Genomic DNA, 27,658 nt, shown 5'->3' with positions numbered 1-27,658 from the left:
TGTCAAACCTAGTTTTCCAATGGGCTTGTCTCTGACTAGAAATCCTACTTTTTAATATCATTTTTTTTCTTATACTTACATACTGAGCAATAGAATAAATTTAGGTTAAGGGAATTTCACTCTATTCAAATATTAAATGAATGAAATGCTTTGATTTCTCCATTAATTTGGCTTTCAACAATGCTAGCTTTAGCAAGGCCGGTAACTTTTAAGAGAGGTTTGAACAGATTGCTGTCAGGAAGTACAGCACCAGCTGTGCACAGAGCAGGATACAAAGACTCTACGTGTGTCTTACTAACACTAAATATGCTGGGAAGATGGCGTGGGAAGTGCTAACAGGTCATGCTGCATGAACGGCTATTTTATCTTATGTCTGTACTTTTTCTCATAGAAAGTAATTCTGATCTATTTTGCTAGTATTTAGATGTGTATAATGCTGTTAACATGGTAACCAGGGCTTTACATATTTGAAATACAGACACCACCCAAAACCCTATATTCAACCACAAACCAAAAGGGTAAAAAAGAGAAACAACATTCTTTGCAGAGGACTATTGCTAATAACAAGCTGTTTTGCCTTCCTTTTGTCCTTGCTTTCTCTTAAGTAGCAGCTTGGGGAGTTGTGTGGAGTTTGAGCCTACGCTCTTTCTTGTACCTATGAACCTAGAGCCAAATTGAAAGGCTGCTGACATGCAGCTCTTTGCAGCACAGGATATTTGTTTGAAGGAGGTTCATGACATGAAAATAAGTTCTTAAAACTGCTGTGTGAAATGGCCTCAAAAACTGTCAATAAAAATGACRGTGTAATTTCAGGCTTTTGTGTGTGTGCCTAGTGCGCTTCATTTGTCAATTTTCTATTATTTTATTTATTTTTATTTTTTTAAGAACAAGGAAATGCCAGTGGGGTGACTTTTCCCTCATCCCCTAATCCATGGGTGAAAGTTTTTACTTTGTACCTTCACTCTTGTGCAGTGTCTTGGACTGTGATTTTGGAGGGGGTCGTTGCTTACTGTGTATGTTCAGTAGCCACTCTTCTCACTGTTGAGTCCTGGGCAGCTGGTCTCCTCTCCCCTAACACTCTTCCCAAAAGCCTGGCAGCTTTTTTCTGGCTTGCTGGTGAGTTAACTGCTCAGCAGCGCAAAGAGCCTTTCCCGTTCCCTTCCCCAGAGGAGCGTGTGTCACTGCAGCTTGATTCTTGAGGCACTGGGGAAGAGGAGGAGTTCAGAAAGCTGAAGCAGAGTTTTTCTGTACAACACTTCAGGAGCATCAGTTCATGTAACACAGATCTAAAGAGTATTTACCTAGTTAAATCTGTGATACTCAATGTAGCGAGTTGTCTTGTCCTTCAGGACAGTCTGAAGTACTGATTACCTGAATTGATTTGATAAAGGATTTTTTCTTTTTTCTGCTCTTTGCCAACTGAGCTTGCATTTAATGAGAGAGGCTGTGGCTGCTTTATATGGCTCATAAATTTGAGATTCAGTGGGTCAGGATTAAGATGATTTTTAAAGTTTTTTTTTGTTTGTTTTTTAAATATGTGATCCCTGTATATGTGGGTTCTATTAAATTATTTTGCTACCCCAAAATCAACTCAGCCAAATACACTACATTCTCTATCTTTTGTAAAGTATTTTTTATCCTGGGCATCTTGCATGTTGTAGAGCACAAGTAGAGCTGTACGTACAACACAGAAAAGGGAGAGAAAAGAAAAACTGTGTCTGTTGCTGTATCGTTGTCATACTGCACTTGGCTTTGAGGCTGCTTCTGAGAAAGCAAACAGTTAAATTTTAACTCTGCATCCTGTTGATCGACTGTTTCTTTCATATGGTTTTGAAGCAGGCAGATAGCAGAGGCAGCTAATCATTAACAGTCTCTGGGCTTGACTGTGCTTCTGGGATTAGCTGGCCTATTCGTTCCCCAGCACCCAGTCAGAATGGCGGAGAGGTTTGTCTACTGGTTTAGCTTAAATATGTTTCCTTTGGGAAACACGTTGTGCTTTCAGAAGGGCTGTCTTCTCCCTCTTCCCAAAACAATACAATGCTGGACTTTTTCCTGCTGGATTGTGTTACCTGGGRGTGAGAATCCCTCCCTTATTCCCCAAATTTTTAAACTATGCCATGTATTTGTTTTCAGCATAGGCCGAGTGTACTTGAAGTCAGTCTGACTGTTTCTTAGCAATTGTTAATCTGCATTACCCCCAGCCTATTTGCAATGTTTTGCTCCTCTCCATCTGTGAGGTTTAGAAATAGGTTTTGTGTGCAAAATTCCAAATTAACTATTGTTTAGCTGTCTTGTTATTGTATCAGTGGACACTTATAGCCACAGGTACCATGTGAATGGTCTAGTTTGGCTGTTACCTGGTACATGTGGCTTTTCTCTCTCAGGATTTAACTGTTGGCTGGCTGTGTAGGTATGCTATCCTGCTAAAAACTGTTTATGTTTTGTCTTCTTCCTCTTTGGGAGGTAAAAAACCAAAGCTATATTGCCTATGGCTAAGCATTAAACTTCTATATCAACATCAAGCAAATAGATACTTAAAATGAAGACTGTTATGTGCTTTGAATTGCCTAGCAAGCACATAACAATTAATAGCATTCAGCCTTTATGGAGCTAGAGAAAATAATTTCTTCCCAAAGAAGCAAGATGCCTCATAGGAACGTGTTGCCCTGGGTTAAGCATGCGCTTGGGAGCCTTTGCTTCACATATGGCAAAATACTGCCTTGTTTTTTCCAGTGCACCAGAACTGGTAAGTAAGAGTTGCAGTCTCTCAATTGCTTTGAACAGCAACACATCTCTTGCGCAGACACGCCTGCATACCATGCAAGATTTACATATGTACCATAAGTTGCTGGCCCTGCACTGTGATACAGATAGTCTTCTCTCCCTTGGTTTACATTACTGAGGTCTGTGGAAAGACTTTACAAATCACTGCTCTATATTTAATTTTGGATAAGCTGCCTGACATAATTAATATATGCTCTTTTCCTGTTCTAAGGAATTTTTTTCTACATAAGCAAAAATTTGCTGTAAGACTACTTCAGTCATGTTCCAAGACATGTATGGTACAGCATCTGTTCCTGGAATTTCTTATCCTCTGCTCCAGTAATTTGTGGAATTTTCATTGTTCATTGCAGGGAGGAGAGGTCGGCCTTTATGGGCCACCTGCTAGGAAAAGATGCATCTTTGTGCTGTGAAGGGTTCCCCCCTTCCCTTTCCCCTAAAAAAAAGAATTCTGTAATAGCAACATACTCTATCCATGAGAATGAAGTAGAAGCATGAATTTCAATATGCATATTATATTTGCATATTGTATTGTAATGCTTAACATATCCTGTTTTAAAGCATTGTAGTATGTACCTTAGACTGATATTATCCTGTCACCTGTGTTGCTATGTTTTTTAGGTGACTCTAAATTAAGATTATTTTCACCTGTGCAGCCCTCATTTATTAGAAAATGTGAAGAGTTGGATCTTATTAAAATAGAGTTCTGTAAAATAGTTCAGAGTTCTGTAAGACAGTTTGTGACCTGATATTTTAATGATCCATTGAACAAAATGGTTCAGATTGCACAGACAGATTGCAAAAGAGATGATCTAAGAACATATAGAAGAAAATTCAAATAATATTTCTTGATCTTTCAGAAAGCCAACCAAAAGGCAGGAAGTATATAATTCAAGCAGAACTAATGTGTAAATTTGAGATTCTAGAAGGAAAAGAAAAAATAATAGCTGGAGTTGAAGAAGCAGAGCTAGTCTTGTGTTTTAGGTCTTCTGCTCCATCTTCTGTGAAATTGGCTGCTAGGGCAAATGTGGTTTAGTGGCTGATTTCTGATACTGGTGTGGTACATGCTTGATGCATAGGATTGCCTCATTTGGTAAGGTGCTTTAATTTGGATTTTTTGATTTTTGGGATTCCTCAGAGCCACGAGCATTTAGAACACTGAAGTTCGCTCCAAAGCTTTATTTTAACTGTGTATGTTTGCATTAACTTACTTGGAATTGAGTTAGTTGAATGTCTTGCATTTCTTTGGAAAATCTCCACTGATGTATTTCTATTCAGATTTCTTACTCTTCTAAAGTAAAAGAACCCTTTGCAAAGTTACAAGCTGTCTATTATTTAGCTTTAAGCTGTGTAAACAAGCTTGCTTCATGTTGTTGATTTTAGGTGCTTCTCCACTTGTATTCTCACTTGCAATCTGCAATACAACATACGGAAGCTGTTAAGGAGGATTTTAGTGCTTTATGTATTTACCCAGAAGAATTTAAGATTATATGAGCATGTACACAAATTCAAAGCAAAAAAACAGTTCATCCTTTGAAGGCATTTCATAGTGAACTCTGATCAGTGAATGCCGGCTTTCCTAGAAGCAGTCACTCACTGGCTGCTTACCTTTTTTTGTTTGATTGTCCTGACTCAGACAGAAGTAGAGTGAAATATAAACTTATTTTATGCTTCATCTTTGAGTCTTTGTGCTTCACTAAACAAAATCTGCGTGTCACAATATCCGTTTTAGATTAGGACAGATGGCCGTTTCTAGAGACTTGCCCAAACCAGTATTGACAGGCAAGGATTTTCCTTTCTTTCTCAACTTTGATTTTCTTTCTGTGACAGTGTGTCCAAGAGAAACTGATGCTTACAGACTGAAGATTTTTTTCTTCAGCATGGGGGGAAAAAGTGGTGGCTCTGTAGGATTCCAAGTCACTTAGAAGAAGAGTGGTGATTTAGGTCAGATACCATCTCCTCCGATGAGATCCTGAGGTTTTAGCAGCCGCTTAGACCAGTAAGCAGATCTTGAAATAGGCTTCCTAAAGGTGGGGCTTCCTTTGGTATCTGATGCTTCATCTGTACTTATTCTCCTGCAACTGGGGTTTTAGCTGTGGTTATCTTGCACATAGATGGACATGTCTGTGCTGTGAGACTTGGTCCGATCCTTTGCAAACTGCTGGGCTGACCTTTCTTTTCCTCTTTAGATTTTTACTAATAAAATGATGGTGCTCAGCATGGGGGTAAATTTTGTTTTCCTTTACAGCTGTCAGTAAAGCTCTGTTTTACTCTTTTAGTAAAGCTGTTGTAAATGCTATGACTGACACTAGCCTCAGTGCTGAAATTAGTCCTTCTCTATGCAGACTGTTACTTTGATATGCACCGATGGCTTTGCTGAAAGAAATTACCTCAGACTTCTAAAGCTTAGTCCCCCTCCGGGGCTCTGGGCAAATTGCTTAGCTTGTCTGTCAGGGTTTCCTAGCTGTGGGGCTGAAGTAATTTATTACTATTGTCAGTAATAAGAATGTTGAGGGTCAATCTACAAATATTGTATCTGCGTAGTGTCTTTATAGTGTCAAAGCAGTAATGTATAATTGTAATTTTATTATTAATATTGGTTATTTCATTAAAGTGCAGTTATTTCAAACAACATTCATGTAGGTTAAACTGATTTTGTCAATGCACTGGCATGCTTCCAGCAGCATTAACTTGATTCAGATGCTTTGTCTAATAGCAGAGCCTAAACATTTAGTTAGCTCTGTAAAGAAAACAGCAAATGCCTAAAGAAACGTGTACTCTCTTCTTTTCAATCTAGACTGTGGACATCCATAAAGAAAAAGTTGCTCGCAGAGAGATAGGCATTTTGACGACCAATAAGAACACATCGAGAACTCACAAAATCATAGCGCCAGCGAACATGGAACGTCCTGTAAGGTATATTCGAAAACCTATAGACTACACGGTGCTGGATGATGTTGGCCATGGTGTAAAGGTAAGAACACCTGGAAACTTGAGGATTCCAAGTAATACAGAACAGGAGATAGGGTTGGGGTGGACTGTTACTGATATTAAAGCATTTAGTGCATTTATTGATGTGGTAGGAAGGGTTGTGAGTTGCACCCATGTACAAACATTTCAATAACAAAATGGATTGTTTTACAGAGATTTTTCTTTTGAACAATGTTTATCATAATCTTGTGACTGTTGGTAGTAGTCACAATGCCTGGAAACAGCAGCTCATGATCTTAACGGGCATTTTCTAGACATACCATTAGCCTAATGGCTTGTCAGAAAAGCCATGACTGACTTCTAAAATTCTCATTCCTTCCTCCTCTGATTAAATGGCCTCTGCCACTCCCCTTACCTCTTTTTGTTATTAAGAGAAATTAAGAAGTGTGTTATGGGGAAACTGGCTGGTAGGGTTTTATTTGTTTTTCTTTGGGGGTGGGGAGTCAGCTAAGTTGGCATTGAAATCTCAGTGACATTTGTTATCTCACTCCCAATTGTGCTTTTGGGCAGCCCATTCTCCCCCTCTGTAAATAAAAGCCTTCATAAGTTAATGTGTACCCCCCCAACTGCACTTTACTTTGGAATGGTCGTGGCCAAAGTGAATTAATATAACACCCTTTGCTCCCTGGACATATTTTTATAGCAAATAATAGCTTTGTATTTCCCCTGAGCAGGTCTTAAGGTATATTGAGTTCACAACAGTCTTCCCTTGAATGGCATTAAAAAGCTTTTATTCAAGACCCATGTATCCTCTAAAGCTTAATGTGCTCTGGTCAGTCAGTAGAGCAGCTAGATCAGCCCTTCATGTGCCATTTGAATCAATCAACTCTTGAGGACCAGATCTTTCAGCATTATTCAATGCAAAGGAGCAGCAGAGTGCCGCCTCCGTTTTAGTGACCCTAGGAATGCTCRGAGGAGTCAAATTCCAACACAGGCTAGAAGGCAGCTCTAGCCCATGGCAGCTTTAAGGCTATGAATTAATGAAGTGGCTATAGACTACCTGAAACTCTTCTATTCTTAGCAAAACCTGTATCTAAACTTGTAAGTTTTATGGTTGTTTTACACTAATAATCTAAGCTAGAGTGGATGGAGCACAATCCTGTGAAGAAGTCTGAAAGGCATGCCCTGAATTATTATAAAATTAAAAACACTGGAATCAGAAGTTGATAAATATTCAGTATAATGTCTGCATGTGAGGAGAGAGCTCTATGAAAAGAGAACCCTAGAATCCACAAATCCAGTGTCAGACTATTGGTTTCTGCATTTAAGTGTTCCAGGGGTCAGGTGCTGTAGAAGACTCCTTTTAAAAATAGAGTAATTATTACTAGTCTCCAAAGCTAATAGCTTTCAGAACAACTTGCATCATGCAGGCTCAAAACCAATTGCTTGATCCATAAACCCTGATGTTTGCTATGAAGTTAAACTATATTGCATTTTCTGATATGACTACTTGCTTTTAGGTGTACTGTTGCCTTTATTTTAATAACATGGTTCTGTCCATTTAGTGGGGGGAAAATGATGCGCTGTTTACCTGTTTCTAGGTGGCTCTTAGGAAATATTTTTAATATGGGTGTTTGGGATTTTTTTTTTACTGCTAGTGATTTAACTCTATATTAAAAAAGTTGGTCTGTTCAGAGGTAAAATAGTTTCTAGAAATAATCAAATTAGCATCTCATTACAAATCAGATACAAATTATATCTGGCTATTGTTTCTTTACTGGGTGACTTACCTGAGCCTGTTTTATGACTTCTCTGTGGAAGATATGAAACATTGAGGAGAAAGATGAGGTTGGTGTCTGCTACACAAATGAAATAAGCTCCCAGCCAGGCCTTGGGTATACAGTTCAAGATGGCTGTCGTGCACATGATACCTTCATCAGTGTTGACCTCCACTGGACAAAACTATTAAGATTGGGCTGAGATAGCGAGTGACCTAATCCCATGTATTTAGCCAGTATATTATTGGAATTCCTAGAGCGTGTCACAGATCCTAGCTCTAAGGGAAGTTGCTTGTTTTGTCTGCAAACCCAGATGCAGACAGTGCTGTTTTAAGAAACTCAAACCAAAATAATTTGAGATCTGAGTCAGGTCCTGCTGGAAGTCAGCACAAGTCACCACACACCAGTGGTGGTGTGTCTGTGTTGCCTCTTGAACCTACAAATTAGGGGGAAACATACAAGAAATTGCATTATGGACTCTTTGACATATCCAGCATGTTCTTAGAGGAGATTTCAGACTGTTTGACTTTTTGACCAAAGACTTCTTCCCAAGTTGATGGACACTGGTGTGTCGACTAGGGCCTTAGAAACCATTTTTATCCAGAGGAGAAAAAAAAATAGAGAGAGAGTTCTGACTAGAGGAGTTGTCAATATGACCAACTACATGTCCTTGGTTGTCTTCTGCTGTGGCAACTGTCAGTAACATAGACATGCTATAGCACATATGTTGACATTTAAGTATGAGAACATGTATGTATATTTTTTCATACTTAAGTGTCAAGCTATGTGTTACAGGTTTTTTATATTTATATGTGTGTCTGTGTGTGTATATATATACACACATACATACATATATGAAGTCAAGGGTAGCATTAGTCAAAATCAGGATGGCTTTTAAAATTGGTTTGCTAGTGACAAGGCTTTTGCTCACTACACAAATATTGTGTGTGTGTGGCCCCAGAAAACTCACAGGCAAGTGTTTTTGCCAGTCTGCTAAATAGTTGCTTAGTTGTCACCCTCTGGGGATGGGGCAATGCAGCTGAAGTCATTCTTGGTAAATCAGAGAAACTGTCGTGATGTGAGGGGCCACCTTCCTCTGTAGAAATCCTGATTTAAAACTATTAGGTAGAGGTTACTTTAACACTTCCTTCTCTTCCCCTTCTTTTGTGGAGTGGGAAAAAAAAAACAAACAGTAATGTGCCAGCATATAAGTAGGTCAAATACAATTACTTATACAGAAAATCCTCAGTTTAAGAGGGGGGAGAAGGAGGAGGGAGCTTGAAAGCAACCTTAAAAGCCCTGAAGTTGGCCTTAGAATTTATTATAATCTTTTTTTCGAAAAAAGGAGGCAGGTGGAATTGCAGCAATTTGTAAGATGGGAGCTAAGTAGGAAATTGAAATGAYGTCTTATGGTAAGTGGAGGTAAAATGTTGAAAAATAATTGGATTGAGTTTATTATACACAACTAACAGTTCTTCTAAAACAAATGTGTATGAACACTGAGCATTTTTCAGCTGTGTTTGAAGGAGAATTTTGAAATTTCCTACCCATAAAACATTTGCATTTCACTCCACTAAAGCTGTAAGAAGCTTTCTAGACCAGGAAGTCAAACAGGAGTTAAGCATTCAGAAATATTACTCAAGGAAATGGAAGCTGGAAGGTTTCTCTTAATGTAGGGCTAGAGCCAGAGCTTACCAAATGCTCAGTTAAGAGAAGTGAGTCTTGTTCTGACCATTATTACACTTCTCTGCCCACCTCAGTCATCTGTGATCCTCATGCTTACATCTCTATTCACAAAGCAAAAATGCAGATGTGATACTGGTGTGAGGGTGGAAGGCTACCTAATCATTGCTTGCTTTCCCTGCAGGATAAGACCTTTTATGTGTTAGCCACTTGGGTATTAACTTTTAAATAATTCACTGGGAAAAAAAAAAAAATTAAGCAAGCCAGGGATCTTGAGCCTGAGCCTCTGCCTTCTTTGCTATTGTATTAGCCTGTATTAGACACATTTTCTTCAAAGGAAGTTGTATTTCCAATTTCATCAATGTCGCATCATCATTCATGGGATCATGGCTAAACAGTAAATATTGCTGTGAGTAAGGAAGGCTTTTCTGGGGGAAAAGGTAATTCTTCCTGTTCCCAGCTCTAACGACTTTGTTTTGAGTGTTGGTACTAGGTGCTTTTCATAGGGCACTTGCTCCTGGAAATTCAGAAGTGTTCATGGGGTCATCTGATATGAGGTAGATTTCAGGTCTTTTTGGTTGCAAAGAAAACTTGACAGTGTATGGCCTCTCTATTTTCCAATTTTGAAAAAAAAATCTTTATTTTATTGTAGCTAGATTCAAGCTTTTTGAATACTTTTGGTTGGTAATGTTGAAGTATTAAAGGCAGGAGTCTGAGATAGCTTTCTCTGAACAAGAAGACTATAAATAAGTGCTAAGGGAACAACGTTAAGTTTGCCCATCACCCACAAACAGTTTCTGTATGGTAGCAGCAGTTTAATATGTAAAAACATTTAATAAAAAGTAAAATGCGACTTGGAAATTTTTGCCTGCTCAGTTTGGAAACTAAAAAAGGAAATAAAGGAGCGGCAAGCAATAGTGGCAGGCTACATCTAGTTACTGGGTTAATAGAAGACAATATAATTACTGGGTTGCAATTAATACTGGAGGATGTTGTAGTTAAAGATAAAATTTCACTGGAGGAAAAAAAAAAACCCTGTGGAGACTTCCTACTTGTGTTCAATTTTGAAAAAAATGATTTGGGGCCTAAATTTTCTCAAAATAATCTTTCTTATGATAGCCTGTAAGGAAATAAAGAACAAACAAAGGCTTCTATACCCTTCTGATAAGAAAACTGAGATGCAGGGATGATTTAAGACTGCACAGAGCCAGTGGCAGAACAGTGAGTGTTATCCTCAGTGTCTTACTCCTACGTACAGTCTGCCTTTTCAAAAAACATCTTTGATTACACATGCCCTTCTCCCGAAGTCCACATCTTGATTTCTGGAAGGAAATAATGTTGGGGGGGACCTTCTGGACTCTGTGCTTTACTGTATCCTTTCCTCAAGCATCCCATACTTTCATGTGCAAGCTGCTTTTCCTGCCCTGATTGTTTCATCTTGTAGTGCTCCAATACTGCTCCACTGACAAGACAGGAGGCAATCCTCTTGCAAAATCTATGAGGAAACCTGTGGGGCAATTGGATTGCCTAGCTGTAGATACATAGTACCACTTCCAAAGGTGTTACAGCCAGCTGCCTTTCTGTAGTGATGTCTCAGGTAATTCTCTGTTGACTGATAAAGGATATACCTTTATAAGTAAAATGGGAGGTGGGCTAAATAGTCATCAAGAACAATTTATTTTTTCCTCTATTGCAGTTGATGACTGTTTACTGTTCAAAGGTAATGGATATAAGGCTGGTTATGGCTTTTACAGAGCATACATATTAAAGTTCTAGGTTTAGACACTTTTTGTTATTGCAGATTGGACTGTGGCAGTTTTTAAGCATTTGTTTTCATTGATCAGCATTTATATTGGATGGGCTTTAATAACTGCTTTCAGTAACCCTAGGTATGGCAGGATGTACAGTGAAATTGGCTCTTTAAATTCAGTAGGTGGAGAAATAATAAGCAGCATACAGCATGAAAGTACAGCCAGCATGCCTAGAGAATTAGTTTCTGTGATAGAAAACTGGAGAGTTTATAGCTGAAATGGATGGGAGAAACTTCTTGGACTTCAGTGCAGTGGGGATTTCACTCCCATGTCTCTGTTGTGCAAGTGGGCTTCTGTATTTCTGTGCTTATAAATACATTTGCTCACATAAATGAGTTATTTGCTGTGTCCCTAGCCCTAGTTTTCCGAACACAGTTCGTAACTTGAATAATAGCTTCCTGGTTCTCTGAATCATGACTAATGTTCCCCCATGACTTGTTACTTGGCATGGAAACTATTAGAAATAGTTAGCTGGCTGCCTCCTGAGGCCAGCCAGTAGAGTCCTTCAAATTTGCCTCCTGGTAGATACTTGTAATTGCTTCAGACTCTGCCCTTTCACACCACTCATGAATCTGCTGCCATTCATCGCCTTGTTCCTTTGGCCTCAATAACACAGTACTGCCTTGGTGATTATTTTTGCACTGTTTAGACTACCTGAACTGAGCAGGTTGGCTGGAGGCCAGACATGTGGAAGGCAAAAGTGCCCAAAGCCCAATGGATAGACTTTGTAGTTGCTTACAAGTAGCTGTCGTGATGTTCCCTTTCCACCTGCCTCTTGCCCAGAAACCACCACATGCATGAAGTGACTTTTATTTCTCCTTGTACCCTTCCTTTCCAACTTTCCAATTTCTTTGAAGCTTCTGTAACACTCTGTTCTTGGTTTTCCTTCTCATCTTCTTCTGCCTTTTGGTAGGGTGTTTACTTGCAAACACAGATTGAACTGTCAGTTTTGTGACAAATTATAGATCTGCTGCTGGACTCCAGAACCCTCATCTTTGGTCTACACTAATATTTCAACATGTCTTCCTGACATCTCCTTGTGGATGTCTTTTGTTATGTCACCTTTATATTTTTTCTCAATATCTACCAGCGGTACTGCTGTCCTGCTTGTTTGCTGGGTCTTGTCTTCCACTTAAACCTTTTTACACCTTAACGTTTGAAACTTGATAACCTTTTCCCGTATTGAGAGAAGAAATAGAATTACTGTGGCTTCAAAAGTTGCTGTTTGTTAGCAAAGCTTGTTGTGAGTGACTGTGTATGGACCCTGAGCCCAGTCTAATTAGGAATGAAAATACGTTGGCTGAAGGGAGTAATCTTTTGTGGTACCTATGGTCATCACTTGACTGTCCCAAAACACTATTTGTCCTGTCCAACCACACAGCTAAAACTCAGTCCAGGTGCTCTGAACTTCCAGTGTCAGTTACAGAAGTAGCCTTTGTTGTTGTTGTTGTTGTTGTTTGTTTGTGGGTATTTTTTTTTCTTTTTTCTTTGAAAAATGCCTTGTGCAGCTGTTGCAGGCACTTGCTTTGCCCAATGCCTTAATTGCTGGCACTGAGTCCTCAGCCAGCCTGGTCTCCCTCACTGTCAAAATCCTGCAGGCATGTCACCACCCTAGCTGTCATCTTTTGGAAATGCAGAGAGGTTGACTCCTATTTCTGGGCTCTGAGACTGGTTGCTGTCTCTCTATGACAGCCCTTCACGCTTTGTCCCGGGCTGCCTCATGCTTGGAGGGTTTACCCAGGAAAAGCAAAATAGTCCTGTTTACCACGCTGGAACGCCCCACTGCTATGATGCTTGCAAGAAACACCAACCCGTACTGCTGCCTACTATGCCATCTTGTTTCTGGGAACGTCCTAATCTGTCTAGTTCACTGCCTAGACATCACAAATACCCCCAGCAAGCCTACAAACTGTGTTTTTCTAATAAAAGTGCATGTCGTCCAGGAGGCTGGTATCTGGCTGACAGCTATGTCTCCTGTTTCCTATGAGTACAGTAACACAAATAACAAGAGGAGGAGAGAATCATGCTCCTTGCAGCTTCTACAAGAGTTCCCTGTGCATGTCAAGAGCTCCATGGTATTCTCATTTGACTAAGCTGGGGCCCTTTTGCACCTTTCTGGCTCTTATTTCATAGATCACTCTTGCTAAAGCCTCTTCCCTCTTCAAGCTGTGAACCTTGAGTGCACCCTGCTTCCTCTCTTCTAATGGCCTGCCTTTCCTCCCCTCTTGGTGAGGCTGACTTTCCCAAGCCCTGACCAGTTGGCTGTTGGAGGTGTTCATGTTCTGCCTATCAGCTTTTGGACCTGTTGGCATTTGTAGAAAGGTATTTTAACCTACTGGTGTTCTAAATGTGCCCCTGCTTTTCCTTTTGGTTTTCTGTTGTCTTTTCTCCTGTTTTTCTTAAAAACATGATGGGTCTAAACCCTGCTGCGTAAAAGGTTCCCAGAGCTTTCTTTGAATTGCTTAGAAAGCACTATTTTTTTTGTTTTTCAGACCAAGAAATATAAGATTGCCCTTATAGGCTCAACCAATAGATAAAAGAAAATGTCTTCTCCTAGTTAATTAACTTATTAACTATGATTAAGTAGCCATATAGTTCATATCACTTAAATTTATTTGCTTTCTTCCCTTACTTCTGTCTTCTGGATCAGGAGTTCTCCTCCCATAAGAATTTCTGTTCCCTTTGTATTACTTCCTTTTGTGTTTTCCTAGCCCTCAAACCCTTCTTTATATTGATAGCAACAGAGAGGGCACTTGCAGAGCTTTTTACTCATCCAAAGCAGTGTGACAACAGTTACTAATTCTCCTGTACAATAAAGTGTGTGTGTGTGTGCGTTTGCGCGCACATATCTATCTATTTGTATATTATCTACTTGGTAGCAAAAGAGATCAAGGTCACCTGATGCAATGGTGGAGATGAGAATAAAGGTCAAGAGCTGTGGACTTCAGATATGTTTAGTATGTTAAACAGTGCTTAGCAGTAGAAAGGTCTGAAATAAGATGAAGATTCCTGAATCACTGCTAGATGTTGGCATTCGCATTGTGGCTGCAGCAGAGGCAGAATGTAACGGATCGAGGAGGGGGTGGAAAGATGCCCCATAAGTGTTGAGTGGCACTGCATAGGGAAAGGGAAGAGAGGAAGCTGCACTTTTATTTATATATAGATACAGATATGTACACACACACATATTTGTGTGTGTAAATATATATTTGGGGGGGGGCAAGGCAAATTAAGTAGTAAAGGCTTAGTAGAAACCCGGTGTCTTATATGCCACCCTCCCTTTTAAGCCTGTAAAAGCAAGGTTTCTATCTATGGCTGCTTGGAGAGGATCAACAGTTTCACTTTTTGGTCTCTTCAAGTAGCAAATTCCTTGCATTATGCCATTGCCTTTGGAAACTGGGGAAGTAAGGGGAAGGGTCATGTACTCCTATGAGAGGGGAAAACAAATTCATTGCTAAAAGGCTCATTTAAAAATATAATATTTGGGAGACCACACTGGCATCCCGGAAACTGAGTATATCCATGAAACGTATATCCATGAAACGGGTATGCGGGGACAGAAGTGGTTTAAATGCCTTAATTCTGTTACCCTGCTGATGAACCTCTGCCCAGACTGGGAGTTAGCGGGATGACCTTCAAATTTACTCACCACAGCTAAGCTTTCTCATTTGGGTTTTGGAACAGGTTTTGTGTTTCTATTCTTGTAATATGAATAACTTGAGGGCAGTGGCTTTCAACCTCCCTTTGATTTGTAAACCCCAAGTATTTTCCAGTGGTTGTGCAGACCCTATTAGAAATTTCACATATGTACTTTGCTGTGCGGCATGTTTTAATCATTTTTCTGAGTTCATGAACCTCTTAAAACTACTAGTCTGTGGATCTTCGAGGAGGGGGAGGTCTGTGGACCACAGTTTGAAAAACTGTACGTTTGGAGATTTGTTCTAAAAGTAACAGTTTGTTTCCAAACAGCCTGTGAAAACAGCGTTAGGGTTGTATTCTTTTAATCAATAAAACTAACCCCTTTCCCTTCAAAAAGATGAGTTGTCCTTTTGCTCCTACCCCCTGCCTTTCCCTAATTAAAATTAGAAAATTCAACTTGGATTTATTTATTTATTTTCATTAATTTTCATTGTGGAATTATGAGGCCAAGTTTTTAAGACTTCTTTTTTTCTCTGCAATCATGAAGGGCTGTAAAAATGATGGAGTCATATAATGACATGATTCTTAGAGCTATAGTTTCAGAATAATAATCCTTAGAGCGCTGGCAACAGAGTTTTGAGCAGCCAGCGCTGTGTTACTGGCTCAAATTAGATTTCAGTCAATAGACTAGAGGTGAAAGGCTCTGCTGCTCACCCTGTCTGAGAACTCCTTTTATCTTTATTTACCATTCAGTGCAGCAGCTAGGATTTCTTCAAAACACGTGAAGGTTAAGTGTCAGAACAACAGGCAAGTCCATTCTGCACCATATAACTGAAACTGTGGTTTTATGAATGAATTCTCAAATGTGTGTAGCCATTGGAATAACATTGATCTGGGTTTGAACTTTAATGGTCAGCAAAGGGCTTTTCAACTCTTTACTGCCCATATGAGGAGGCCTGCAAATAAATCTGGAAGAGAACTAAATTTAATTTTGACACAAGTATTTTTTCTTTGGGTCAGTTAGTCATTGAAAGTTGTGCCATGTGATTATGTGAGACAGTAAAATCTTGGTTAGTGCATCAGTKATGTAGCTAATTATCAGTAGACAAATGATTTTTTTAAATGTAATTTACTGTAGTTTAACCTGTCCTATCACTTGTGATGGATCTGCCATTAATTTCTACCTTTTCCCCCCTTTTTTTGCCAACGTTAAGTGGCTAAAAGCCAAGGTAAGAAGTGTTATTTCTCCTTTGACCCACAGTGTCTCATGTGACTGATAGTAGAGGCTGCAGAGCCATTAAAACTGAAAACTAGCGCTCTCTTATACTCTCCTCTGCTTTCCATAGGACGTTTAGATTAAATATGCTGAACTTGTATTTTTATTTACAGTGTTTAGTGTGTGTCAGTATATCTGCAATACATTGACATCTGCATTTACACATAGATACATTAATTTCTCTAACACATGTAGTGCTTTGCTCTGAATTCAGTAGATGCCTTGATTCCCTTCACTTACCTTTTTACAGGAGACTTCCCAGACAACCTGAATGACTCTGCTAGTCGAATAGTGGGGCAAGTGAGAAATTTTTGGCCCATGCTGACTGTATTGTGCTGTCAGTGTTAAAGTTTTATTTAAATTAACACTCAAACTGAGATGAATGCAAATGTGGCTTCGCTTTAAAGAAAAGAGGATACAAGAGATTTTTTCATGAACCTGTCGATTGCCTAGCTTCCCAATGTCTGTTGTAAATTAATAGTAAAGATAACATTAAGCTCATATTTTGGCTCTTTGTATTTACTGGTGTCTGTCTTATGTGTAGCTAAAAACTTACTGTTTGACAGCTGTCTGGGAATTCTCACTTCATATTCTTGCGCTTAAAAAAAAACCACCACACAGTCAGTAATAGAGCTGCTCTGTTATAAAAATAAAATCATGTTTTCCCTCATTTCAGCATGGAAATAACCAGCCTGCAAGAACTGGCACCTTGTCAAGAACAAATCCGCCTACACAAAAACCACCAAGTCCTCCCATGTCAGGCCGGGGAACTCTGGGGTAAGAATGAAAGCTGCTTGTCTGGCCTGTGTAATAGAAAGTTTTAACTGTGCTAATGTTGGTGCTTCTTAAATATGTGAAGGGATGAGAGTTATGACTGTCTTTAAGAAATAACACAATTTCCTTCTTGTATGAACCATTTCAGCTGCACTGACTCATTTTTATGATGCCCTTTTTGAAAGAACTGCTTTTCATGGGGGGGGGGGATGGGACATTATAGTTATGGGTAAATGATGATGCTATTGTTATTTCTGATATTTGGGCAGAAATCTTTAGCGATGCAAAAGAATATCAATAAGGTTTTAACTTTATTGGGGAAAAACTTCACTGTTAAGGTTTTGTCTTGTTTCTTGGTATTGTAGAGGTATAAAATGGCTGTTGATTCTATATTTGTTACATTATCTAAGCAAAATTGGTGGTATGCTTGGAAGCAAAGTATTAATACTTAAGAAGCTCAGAGCATGTGTTATATGGTTTTGTCTGTCCAACTGTGCAACACCTTCCCAAAGACATCCTAAACAAGCCCTTCTGCCTGTTTGTCGGTCTTGGTTTTTCCTTTATGCTGTGGGGGACTGAGCSCTGGCATGGCTGTATTGGCTGCAGGTGTGTTGTTTGGGAGAGGCTGGGGAGCTGAGTAAACATGGAATAATGAGACAGAACAGGATGGGGATCAAGAGCAACAGAGAAAATCAGGAAAGTTTAGGAGCAGCAAACCCTTTTTGTAAAAGACTTAGCGATTCTCATCCAGGTTTGCTGCTTTGTTGCTTCAAGATGGCAGTGTTTATTGTGTATTCCAGAGAGGAATTACCCTAGGGGTTTCCTCAACATGTTTTGTGAAAATTCCCATTGCTCAAGGGCATGCAATCAGTATTCCAGTTGTGTCTCTTATCCCAGCTGAGAAAGAGTTGTTTATCAGCCCTGGGAGGCTGGGAAGTGCTTTCATGTCCTCTTGGATGTTTGCTAGTGAGACAGCAGCACTGATGTACTGGTGAGCTGCCTCTCCCTAATGCTCTCTCCTGAACGAACCAGAGCTGTTTGGTTGCCTTGGCTGATGCCTGATAAGGATTAATCAGCTGAACATCGTTTCCAGATGAGCTTGACGAGAGGCAGCAGTTGGTTGAGGGGGAGGAATAGTGTGGCTTCACAACAGAGATTTCTATCTGCCCTTCTTGTTCAGGAAGTAGAGCACTCATCTTGAGCAGCCGTGTTCTGCCAAAGCATGAAATATCACAGGCATGTCTGTTTTCCCTAATATATGCAGAAAAAATTGCTAGAAACTGCAAGGTTACTAATCTTCTGCCTTTGGTTCGGAAAATGGCGATAAGCGTATAAAATCGGAACATGCTTGGTGTGTAACATGGGCCTTGGAGTAGGTGCTGCCTGTTGCATGGCTTGTGCCTCTGAGGCAGGGCTGTGCGAGGGGGGTTCTGAGGATGGGGCCCTGTGCGAGGAGTGGTGGGAGCTGAGAAGGGTGAGGAGCTGCCAGGAGCAGGGCTCTCTTTGTCCCAGCTGGGGGAGGCTGAAAAGCTTTGGTGCTCGGGTTGGAAATACTACAGGAAAAGAGTGACTTGGCAGAGCTGAGCGGAGGGAAAAGCTGCGGTTGCACCTGCCGAAGGGGCCTGGACTGGGGAAAGGCCTTGGGCTCCCTTTACCTCTCCCTGGTGGCAGTGGGTGTCAGCACCACGCTGAAGGTGAGTTGGGGAGCTCTGGGCTGTGTCAGGGGAGAGCCGTGGTTCTCCTCTGTGTACGTCTGAGAGAAAAACAAAGGAAAGGGTTGGACTTGAGCAATGGAAGAGACGATTTTGGACTTCTCTGGTGCTTGGGAGTTTGGTCAGTTCTTCGAGGAAGTTGAGAAGGACAAAGGAGAAACTGAGGCATGGCTGAACTTGGTGTCGTAGGGGTTGGCTTTTGAGACAGCATGTTTAAATTGTGCCATAATAATAAATAGCACTATGGAGCTGAGTGGCTACATTTCCTATTGCCAGTGTATTCCAAGATAGAATACTTAACATTAAAACATTAGTTTACAAGGTTATTTCTGTTGGAAGCACATTTATAGTCTTCCATGATTATCATTTTATTTGGCAGTATTTAGAGCTCTATCTCTTACAATTGGAGTACAAAGTTTCTTTATTTTTCCCATGATGGATCTCTTTTGGCAGAACTATAGGTGGTGGCAGTCTGCATATTAAAATCATCTGGAGTTCTGTATATAGACAAACTAATTTACAAACACCATAGTGCATGCAAACAATTATTGTATTTCTGGTTTTCCCCTTAAGAAAGGCTTTAATAATAAAGTGCTGCCATTAAAATTTGATACTGTTGAGCTCCATGTTGTAAAAATTGGGTTGATCAGTTCCTTAGAATACTATGAAGCAATATAAGTTACCAACTGAGCTCTAACCAGTAACTGAACAAATGATTAAATGCCAGTGCTTTTTGATTTTTTTGCTAAGCTGGTCCATTGCCAAATTCCATGTCTTGCAGGAGATCTCCTAGTTACTAGTGAGACTGAAGAGCTCTGCAGTTCAGCACAATAAATGCACTGTTCTTAAAGCAGTACTGAGTCTGGTAAATAGATCTCAAAAGATCCGTGCTATACTTTGGACCCGATGCAGTCTGCTAGGTGACCTTGGGGAAGTTGGTGCGCTTCACTTTCTTGGTCTGTAAAATGGAGACAACAAAGCGTACCTGCGAAGTGCTTTTAAGATCTGCTGAAGTGATATGAGTTTGCTTGATTACAGTGTAAAACAACACTAACTAGGAAAAGCGCTGGTGATTGCAGATGTAATTTGTCCTGTGAATCTTTCAGCCATACTCCTGTCTTAAGGAGGTGTATATCTTTAGTGAAGAGTGCTTTTAGGACAGTTAAGCGTTTGGAGGGGAGGAGGAAAGGAGGGAATTGTTACAATAGAAAAACTGTTCACCTGCAGTGTACTGAAAGGTAACCCCAGTATATTATGCATGTGTAACTTGCGTATACTATGTAGTTCAGAGAATGTATTTTTGGTGGTAATTTTTTTAATCAGCATGTATACTGTAGGCCAAGTTGTATGGATCTTTCTATATAAAAGCACGTCAGAGAGTTGGATGGGGGATCTCCTGCCCCTTGCCTTAAGTGGAATTTGTTTAATATACTGTAATATGGGTCACTGGGCAGTGATCTTTGATGAAAACTTAAGAAAACAAATGGTTTCAGTACTTTATGCATTTATCCTTTTGATCTTCTGATCCTTTATCTTTCTGTCTTCAAATCCTTTTTCCCTGACCAGGCGAAATACTCCTTACAAAACCCTGGAGCCTGTCAAACCGCCAACGGTCCCTAATGATTACATGACCAGTCCTGCCAGACTGGGCAGTCAGCACAGTCCAGGAAGGACGGCTTCCCTGAACCAGAGACCAAGAACACACAGGTAGCGTGAGTTGTTTCTCACTCTAACTCTTCCCTCTCTGGCATGCTGATGCTCACTAAAATCACGGAGAAGCTTTCAAGCTTTGTGCCTGTTTGGCTTTTTGTTAAAGAGCAAAAGGTGAGATATTCCGCCACTCCGCATTAACAAAATTTAATTGTATTGTTTGACTTTCCTAACATATAAGAACATACTTAAACTCTGTAGAAGCCACATTATATCTAACAACATACTTCCATATGCACAGACCTAATTTCCTGTGACTAATTTATTCTGTTCTATAGTATTTGTTTCCCAAGAATAGGTGAAACTTCAAAATTTATGCGGTTGCAAGGTGGAGTGGAAATGGGTCCTACAGGTTTAAAAGCTTTATTGTTAATTTCAGCCTAAAATATGCCTAGGCTTTATAGAATGTTTTTTTTGTTTGTTTTTAAGACCACTAATTGCAAGTGGAAATTTCTCTTGATTAAAAACACTGTGATTAAGGTAGTGTATGGAAAGATTTGATTGCTTTCTTTTGGCTAAAACTTAATGCTTTTGATCAGTACTAGCATGGTAGAAGTAGAAAGTAAAATTTATCCACTTATCCTTATGTGTGTTTAGGGGGAGCAGGTTTGGGGTGTGTGTGGCTTGTTCTTGCTTCCCCCCCCCTTTTTTTTTAATGTAAATTACCTTTGGGGATGCAAGGCTTTCTCTGTGCTTCTTGAGCAAGTTCAGTTCCTTCAATTTGATTGTATCAGAGGCCTCAAACTGCAGGGAAAAAATGCAGATGAAAAACTTCAGTGCAGCTAAAAGTAAGATGATTTATTGTTCAAAGAGCTTCTCCCCCCAACCAGCAATCAAATGCTGCCAGTCAGTATTTGGGGTTTGAGAGAATATTTTGGATAAGGTGTTCACAAAATACTGTCAGAGTGAAATAACTTCTAAATCTCGGTGCAACGGAGACCTTGTTAAGTCTGTTTAGCTGGCTACTTTGAATGCTCCCTACTCTTGTCTCACAAGCTATTCTTTTATGTAGACTGCAGTGACAAATTCAGCTGCAACCATGGTGACAAGATCAAGGTCTTCAGCAGACAGAACACTAATTTTGAAGGAATTATCTTGGCATCCATTTCAGATCACTGATTTTCTTTTTGTAACAATGTTATTTTTTGAAGATATATTTGCCTTTGAGTCTTTGACAGCACTGATGTCTATCTGCCCAGAAATGGTAAATAAACTGTAACATCACTGAGTTCTCTTTAATTAGCATTGATAGGTGAAAGTGGTGTTTTTAGCTTCAGACATCTTGACTGTTTAGTTCCCTTTGTTATTAGTTTAGTCTGTGTAAGTTCAAGTCTTGTTTTAAGAGATAATTTTGGATGAGAATAAGGACAAATTCAATCTGAATCTTGATTCTTGTTCAGCTCCCTCAGTGAAAGGAGATGTAATGGCCTCCAAAGGCATTCACAGAAATGTTATCCAATGGTTTCTTCCTAAACTCTTCTACAAAAACCTGTATTGCCAGCCTCCAGTTTGGATATCTTAGACATATTGCAACCTGGCTGTACTATTTCTTTTCAGACTATCTTAGAAACAAACTTCTGTTGTACATAGAAAATTGAGGGCTTGTACAGAAAATTATTTCACCACCAGCTTGGTTTAGAGTGGCTGTTTGTAGTTAAAAAGTTTTCATTCTAAACTTCCATTCCAAGTAGAGGAAAGGTTCCTTCAGCCTATAGCATATATCATTTAAAGAAATTATTTATAGTTAGACATGAACCTTTCTCTCCCTAGGTTATTAGTTCCAATTGGTACAAGGTCCTAGAACTGCTCCTGCAGTTGTTACTCCATTGCCTAGAACTCAATGGTTACTTACTTTTTTATTTTTTAAAGCATTTCATTAGACATTTAATGCATAGGTAATGTTTTTCAGTTTAGCTAATTCCATTTATTAGGAGTATAATGCATCCTCACTTTGATTAGCTGCATGTGATTGTAGGTAGAGACAGAGGCATTTTGTTGTGGATTTTTCAACAGTCTGTAATTGAGTTAGGCTAGCAGAGCTCACATCAGAAACGGGACTGTTAGCAGGCCTTTGTGGGAGTCACTGTGCTAATGTGTGCACTGTGTTTTTCTTTTAAAGTGGTAGTAGTGGAGGAAGTGGCAGTCGAGAGAATAGTGGAAGCAGCAGTATTGGCATTCCCATTGCCGTGCCTACACCTTCACCGCCAACCATTGGACCAGGTATGTGGGAATCTTTCCCTGTTACCTTGCACTGTAATACCAGTTGCTTGTGTTTGCAGAGGGATTTTGACTGAATACAATGGGATAGAAACTGTACTGAAGCACAGTCCTATTTAGGAAATGGCTTAGGAGTGCTGAGGGGCATCTGAAGTTTTAATTCCTTAGCAGAAGTACTTGCAGAACAATTACTCATGGAACAGCAGATGGTTGAAACACCTTTGTCTGTTCTTGTTTTTACAAGATAATCAAGGGTGAGGGGAGGGGGCAGAAGGAGATGGTTGTATACTTTTAAAGCTCAAGTGCATTTTTTTAAAGACTTGTTGACAAGTAGGCATTTCTGGATGCCCTGAGAAGCAGCGGCAACTGTCCTGTATGTATTTGATGGAAAATGTCTTCTGAAAAAGCCTACTAACTTTACCATCTGCCGGTGATTACATGTTCTCTTTTAAATTAAATACAAATCTTCACCTCAAATAAAACACAAAGGTGATGAGAAGATCATCTAGAAATAAAAAAATGTCAGTTGTAGAATTCAGGTTTATCCACCAGTGTTGCTTATGCTATAATCAGAGAAATTGCTAAGCTGTGAGGGAGATCATTGAGAGAGGCAGGAGAAAATGTGTGTGTATAGCATGGCAGTAAAAAAAAAGATGCAGGTTCTCTCAACATCAAAAGTATATTCCCTTCTCTTTAAGAATGATGAATGGTGGGAATGTGTAAAATCCTTCATTATTTTAAGCCGGTAGGATTATTTTCTTGATAATAAGCCAACACAATCACCATCTTTCATAAGCACATGAAGCTGATTTCCACAAGAAAATAGTGGAGTTTTGGTGTAGTGTAATTTTGCTGTTGCACCTCTTAAGTCCCTGTTCCTCAGTTTACAAGTCTTCACTTTCTTACACACATGTAGGCTTTCCTTTCTCTTTCCCAGGTGTTTCTGATTCTGCAATGGTACAAATAGGCATGAAATCTTACTTTCATCTGGCATCCCATTAAAATCTATGGAAATAAAGATCTGCAGGTACAGAACCCTGTGTAGGGTCAGGGCCTGAGTTTGTATCAGTTGACTGAAGTTGAATTTTTCTTTTATTTGGGAAGCCTCTCAAGTGGCAGTGCTTTCTTATTTGTGTTTTAAAAATTATGCCCTAATCAGGAATATAAACTATTTTATTAGCACACATATCTGTTCCTTTTCCTCCTGGAGCACCGCCAGCACCACCACTGCCACCACCTCTCCCGATGGGCAGTCTGATAGGTGAGACTTGTGTCAACGCTGAAGTGATTGCAGTCATGCTGCATAATCAATAATCAGTTCTTCCTAATGGACTTAGTGAAGCTGTTTGTCATCTGTAGTGGGGTCTACATGATTTTAGTGTAAAGATCAATACTGGGTTGTTGCTGGTTGTGGGTGTTTTTATTTATTTATTTATTTGTTTTAACAAATCTAATCTCCACTAATTTCTTGTGGACAAAGCCTCTGAAGGTAAATGCATAAGGTACAGGAAAAAGGCTGCCAGCTGCTTCAGATCTCGGTTCCCATTGATGCTAACATCCAATTAGTCTGATCTGTAAGAACTCAAAATTAGCTTGAATACAGGTATTCTGCTGTATCACTCCTGCAGTTGAAGCTAAGCCACTGCAGTTGCACTSTGGCTTAAAGTGGTAGTTGATGTGAAGGGTGGTATATGTATTCTATCCTGGGAGAATAATGTGACTGAAAAGCAGAAGTGTCTGTCACAGTTGCTTTGGAATGATTCTGTAGTGCTGCAGGCGGATGCCAAACAGGAAGACTTGAGGATACAAAAATGACAATTCTTGAAGAATTACTTCAGGTTTTACATACAGCTGTTAGGAAGGGATTTAAGAGTAGCAAGTTTAAAAACAGACAGATTAAAAAAAAACAAACAGAAAGCACCCTTTCCAATCATGGACTGCTGACAAAATTCATTGCTCATGCTATGAAACTAGCTTTGGAGGCTTTGACCCACGTAACCCTTTGCACTTTCTCTTACTGAAGTGAAAGTGACTTCGGATAGCATTTCAAGACTGTAAACTTCTGGTCACACACTATTTGTATGTGTATACATATATATATTTATATATTTGTATATATGTGTGTGTATACATGTGTGTGTATAGATATATATCTAGATATGTATCTAGATATATCAGAACATTCTATTGCAAAACAATTCTTGCATTTAAAAATTGCGAAGTTGTGCAATTGATCTATGTCACCTCAATGTGTGAGATTCTTTAGTTTACAAGGTGTTTTTTATTTCCGTCAGAGATTAATGCAAAAAGAGAACTTAAGTTGTTTTATTAACCTTGAATTTTGTACAGCAAGTATGTGGAGGGTAAAATGGAGGTTGGTCTTGAAGGATAAGTGATGTCTTTCTGTCTGCCTGCATCGGTGATTCTGTTTTGTTAGTGCAAATTTCACAAATATAAAAGCACAACTAGCAAATATAGTAGATGTGGCAAGTGTCTGAAGCTCACGTTGTTTGTTTTATTATTTTGTTAGAGTATCTTTTTGTATCAGATTGGAAAGAAGTTCTGGTTCACAATGGAAAACACTTGCTTTGAACAGAATATGGAATTTGTTGTGTGCTCTTCAATAAAGGGTATTGCATGTCGAATAATTGAGATATGCTTATTGGAAGCTGATTCAATTTTCCAGTCCAATCCAGTCTGTCAAAATAATTTCCAGCATTTCTCAAATGCCCTTTATATGAATGTTGTTTTGTGTCCTGTGTGTTTTTTCTTGTTATTGATTATAACAGGGATGTTTGTGTTCCATTGATCTCCTGTTACTGGCCTCAAATTACTGGAGATCTATAATCAAGTATTTCCCATGTTCTGGGACTTTTTTCTATTTTCTGCATTCTATCTCATGTAATACTCTGCTTAAGTCTTCTCCTTGGTTCCTCTGGCTAATGCTTTTCAGCTGCTCCGGGTTCAGCTCCTGGTTCCCAGTATGGCACAATGACCAGGCAAATCTCACGGCACAACTCTACCACTTCTTCAACATCTTCTGGTGGATACAGACGGAATCCTTCTGTGACTGCCCCATTTTCTGCTCAACCTCATGTTAATGGCGGGCCTCTTTATTCTCAAAATTCAAGTAAGCTTCTGAGCTCTGAAATCTCAAACTGTTTTGAGCAAAATGATTGTAAAAGCATGCATGGCATTTTAATTAATTTATGAAGAGTATCAATCAGATTATTGCCTTTCCTAAAATAGAAGGAGAAACAAACAAAAAGATGCCTCTATTTAAGTTGTACAGTGATTGCACTGTATGCAATTATACTGTTTTCCCCTCAAAGTTGTTTGCTGTTACTCGTGACAGGAAATTATGATTGCCTATCTAATTATAGGTACATTATACTTAGCATTTCAGGTGTGTTGGAGAACATAATCTAAAGACTTTTTTTTTGCAGGAGACCTAATATGGTTGTAACACATTCCCTCCACTACTGGCCTAGTGGCCAGAGAAGGCTGTCAGAGGACAGTACTCATATAACAAACCTTTCCCATCACACAGCTCATCCCTGTCTCTGTCTCTTTCTGAATTCTTTTCCTGAGTTCAGGTTTCTCCTTTGTTCTTCATTTTATGTGTGACTGATAAGGAAGGGACAGAAGAGCTCAGTTTCTTTTTAGCAGACTCCTCCTCTGTGCTCCCACACTAGTAGTATAGCTGGAGATGAGTATAGCTGAGGGATGCAGTGGGCGACTGAGCTAGTTTTAGTCAGCAGCTTCCTACCTACCCAACAAGACAAAGAAGAGGTTCACTGCAGAAAGAGCTGAAAAATGGGATCTACTTGAGTGTTGGTGGAAAGCAGTGTTGAGATCAGGAAATTTCTTCCTATGTTCTTTCCATAAATTTTATGACCAGATACACATAAAGTACTAATAGTACTCTGATGGGTTTTGGTGGTGTTCTTCAGTGTGTCAACTCTTAAGCTTCTGAGAGTGATATTTCTTTAAAAAGAAATGTTGCTGTTTGAGCTGAAGATCGCTTTGGACCAGTGTTTGTTGTTGTGTACTTACTTTTAAGGAAAAAATGCATGTAAAACATTTGAGACACTGAAGTGTTTTCTCAGTAGTCTAGAAATATTACTTCTGTCAAAAAAACCCCACTTACATGCAGGAACAACACCTATCTATTTTTTCCAACACTAATTTTCCTCCCACTCTCTCACCTATACTGGCCCTTCATTTTCCTCCACGTTCCTGTTCCACAGAATTAATCTATCACAAGAAGAGAACCCCTTCCTGTTCAAGCAGTTGTGTGCTGCTGAGTAAACAGGGCCTGACTTCTAGAAATAGTTCAGTTGCCTTGAATGCTGTGCACGTGACTGTTTCTGAACATCTACGTTTTTTTCAAAGCAATTTTTTGCTCAAATGCAGGTGCTATTCCTTAATCTAGCCTCTCTGGTGTTTTCAAAATACTGATTGTTGAGATGTTTTTAAACAGTATTTTGATGGGTTTTTCTACTTTAAACTATTTTCTTCTGTTTCTGTAACTGGTTTTTTTTTATTGTCTCCACATTAAATCCAGGTTCCATGTTACCTTAAGATTTTACTTTTCATGCTAACAAATATTCTGTTTTTTCTTAGATGTTTACTTCAGTTTTGTGAGAAACTTGTTTATTCGCCCTCTTTTATTGATTGTTTCCCCCATAATGTTGATGTAATTATTGGTTTTGTAATGAACTAAATGTTACATTTTATTCATCAAACATTAATCTTATGGCTTTTTTAAAAAATTGTTGCTTACTTAGAAGTATAGAACCTCTTTCAAATTTGATTCCAACTGAATTACACTGCTGAATTCCCACCTTCACAGGAATTTCTCTATTTCAGTACAAGAGAAATTGTCCTGAGAAGGGGAATGGTATATCAAAGGAGTTGATGTCTTAATGTACTTCTCCATGGGGAGATACCCTGCCAGAACTGAGGCTTTGATGGCATGCCCTGCTACCGCCAGGTCTCTTCCCTACCTGTAAAGGGAAGACTTGAGCATCTCAGCTGTGAAGCCAGCACCTGTGAGCACGAGTGCCATGTGTTTGCATCTCCCTGCACACTGATAGGTATATACTGTTGAGGAGACAAGCTCGTGAGTGCTTCTCGAGGAGCTCTGTGTGCGAGTGTAGCCACTTGTAGCCTTGGAAGCCTTTGCCAGCCTCCTTAGTTTGCCCAGTGCCTCTAACCACAGAAGACTTAGTAATTTAAAGTAAAACTCCATTCTGCTCTAAACCCATCCATTCTCCTACCAACAAGCAGCAAGGTCCCTTCTCTATACAAAGCAAGAACACAGTAAGGCAGCCCCCCCCCCCC

General features: G+C 39.5%; 1 protein-coding gene across 4 annotated transcripts in view; it reads left to right on the top strand.

Moving 5' to 3' along the window:
- LOC112974813 (abl interactor 1) overlaps positions 1–27,658 on the top strand; it is an 81,625-nt gene that overhangs the window by 51,791 nt on the left and 2,176 nt on the right. Inside the window, exons 3-8 of one of the 4 annotated variants that reach the window (XM_026084164.1) lie at positions 5,579–5,755; positions 15,838–15,852; positions 16,576–16,676; positions 19,952–20,092; positions 22,215–22,315; positions 25,266–25,442. In XM_026084164.1, the coding sequence (XP_025939949.1) occupies positions 5,579–5,755; positions 15,838–15,852; positions 16,576–16,676; positions 19,952–20,092; positions 22,215–22,315; positions 25,266–25,442 (712 nt within the window). Of the gene's footprint in view, positions 1–5,578; positions 5,756–15,837; positions 15,853–16,575; positions 16,677–19,951; positions 20,093–22,214; positions 22,316–23,492; positions 25,215–25,265; positions 25,443–27,658 lie in introns of those variants that run through there. The other 3 variants (XM_026084166.1, XM_026084165.1, XM_026084167.1) reach the window with 3 other exon arrangements.

Source organism: Apteryx rowi, unplaced genomic scaffold (assembly GCF_003343035.1).
Source record: "Apteryx rowi isolate R43461 unplaced genomic scaffold, aptRow1 scaffold_628, whole genome shotgun sequence".
NCBI lineage: Eukaryota > Metazoa > Chordata > Aves > Apterygiformes > Apterygidae > Apteryx > Apteryx rowi.
The sequence above is the reverse complement of the archived record's forward strand: the minus strand, read 5'-3'. Positions and strand labels throughout refer to the sequence as shown.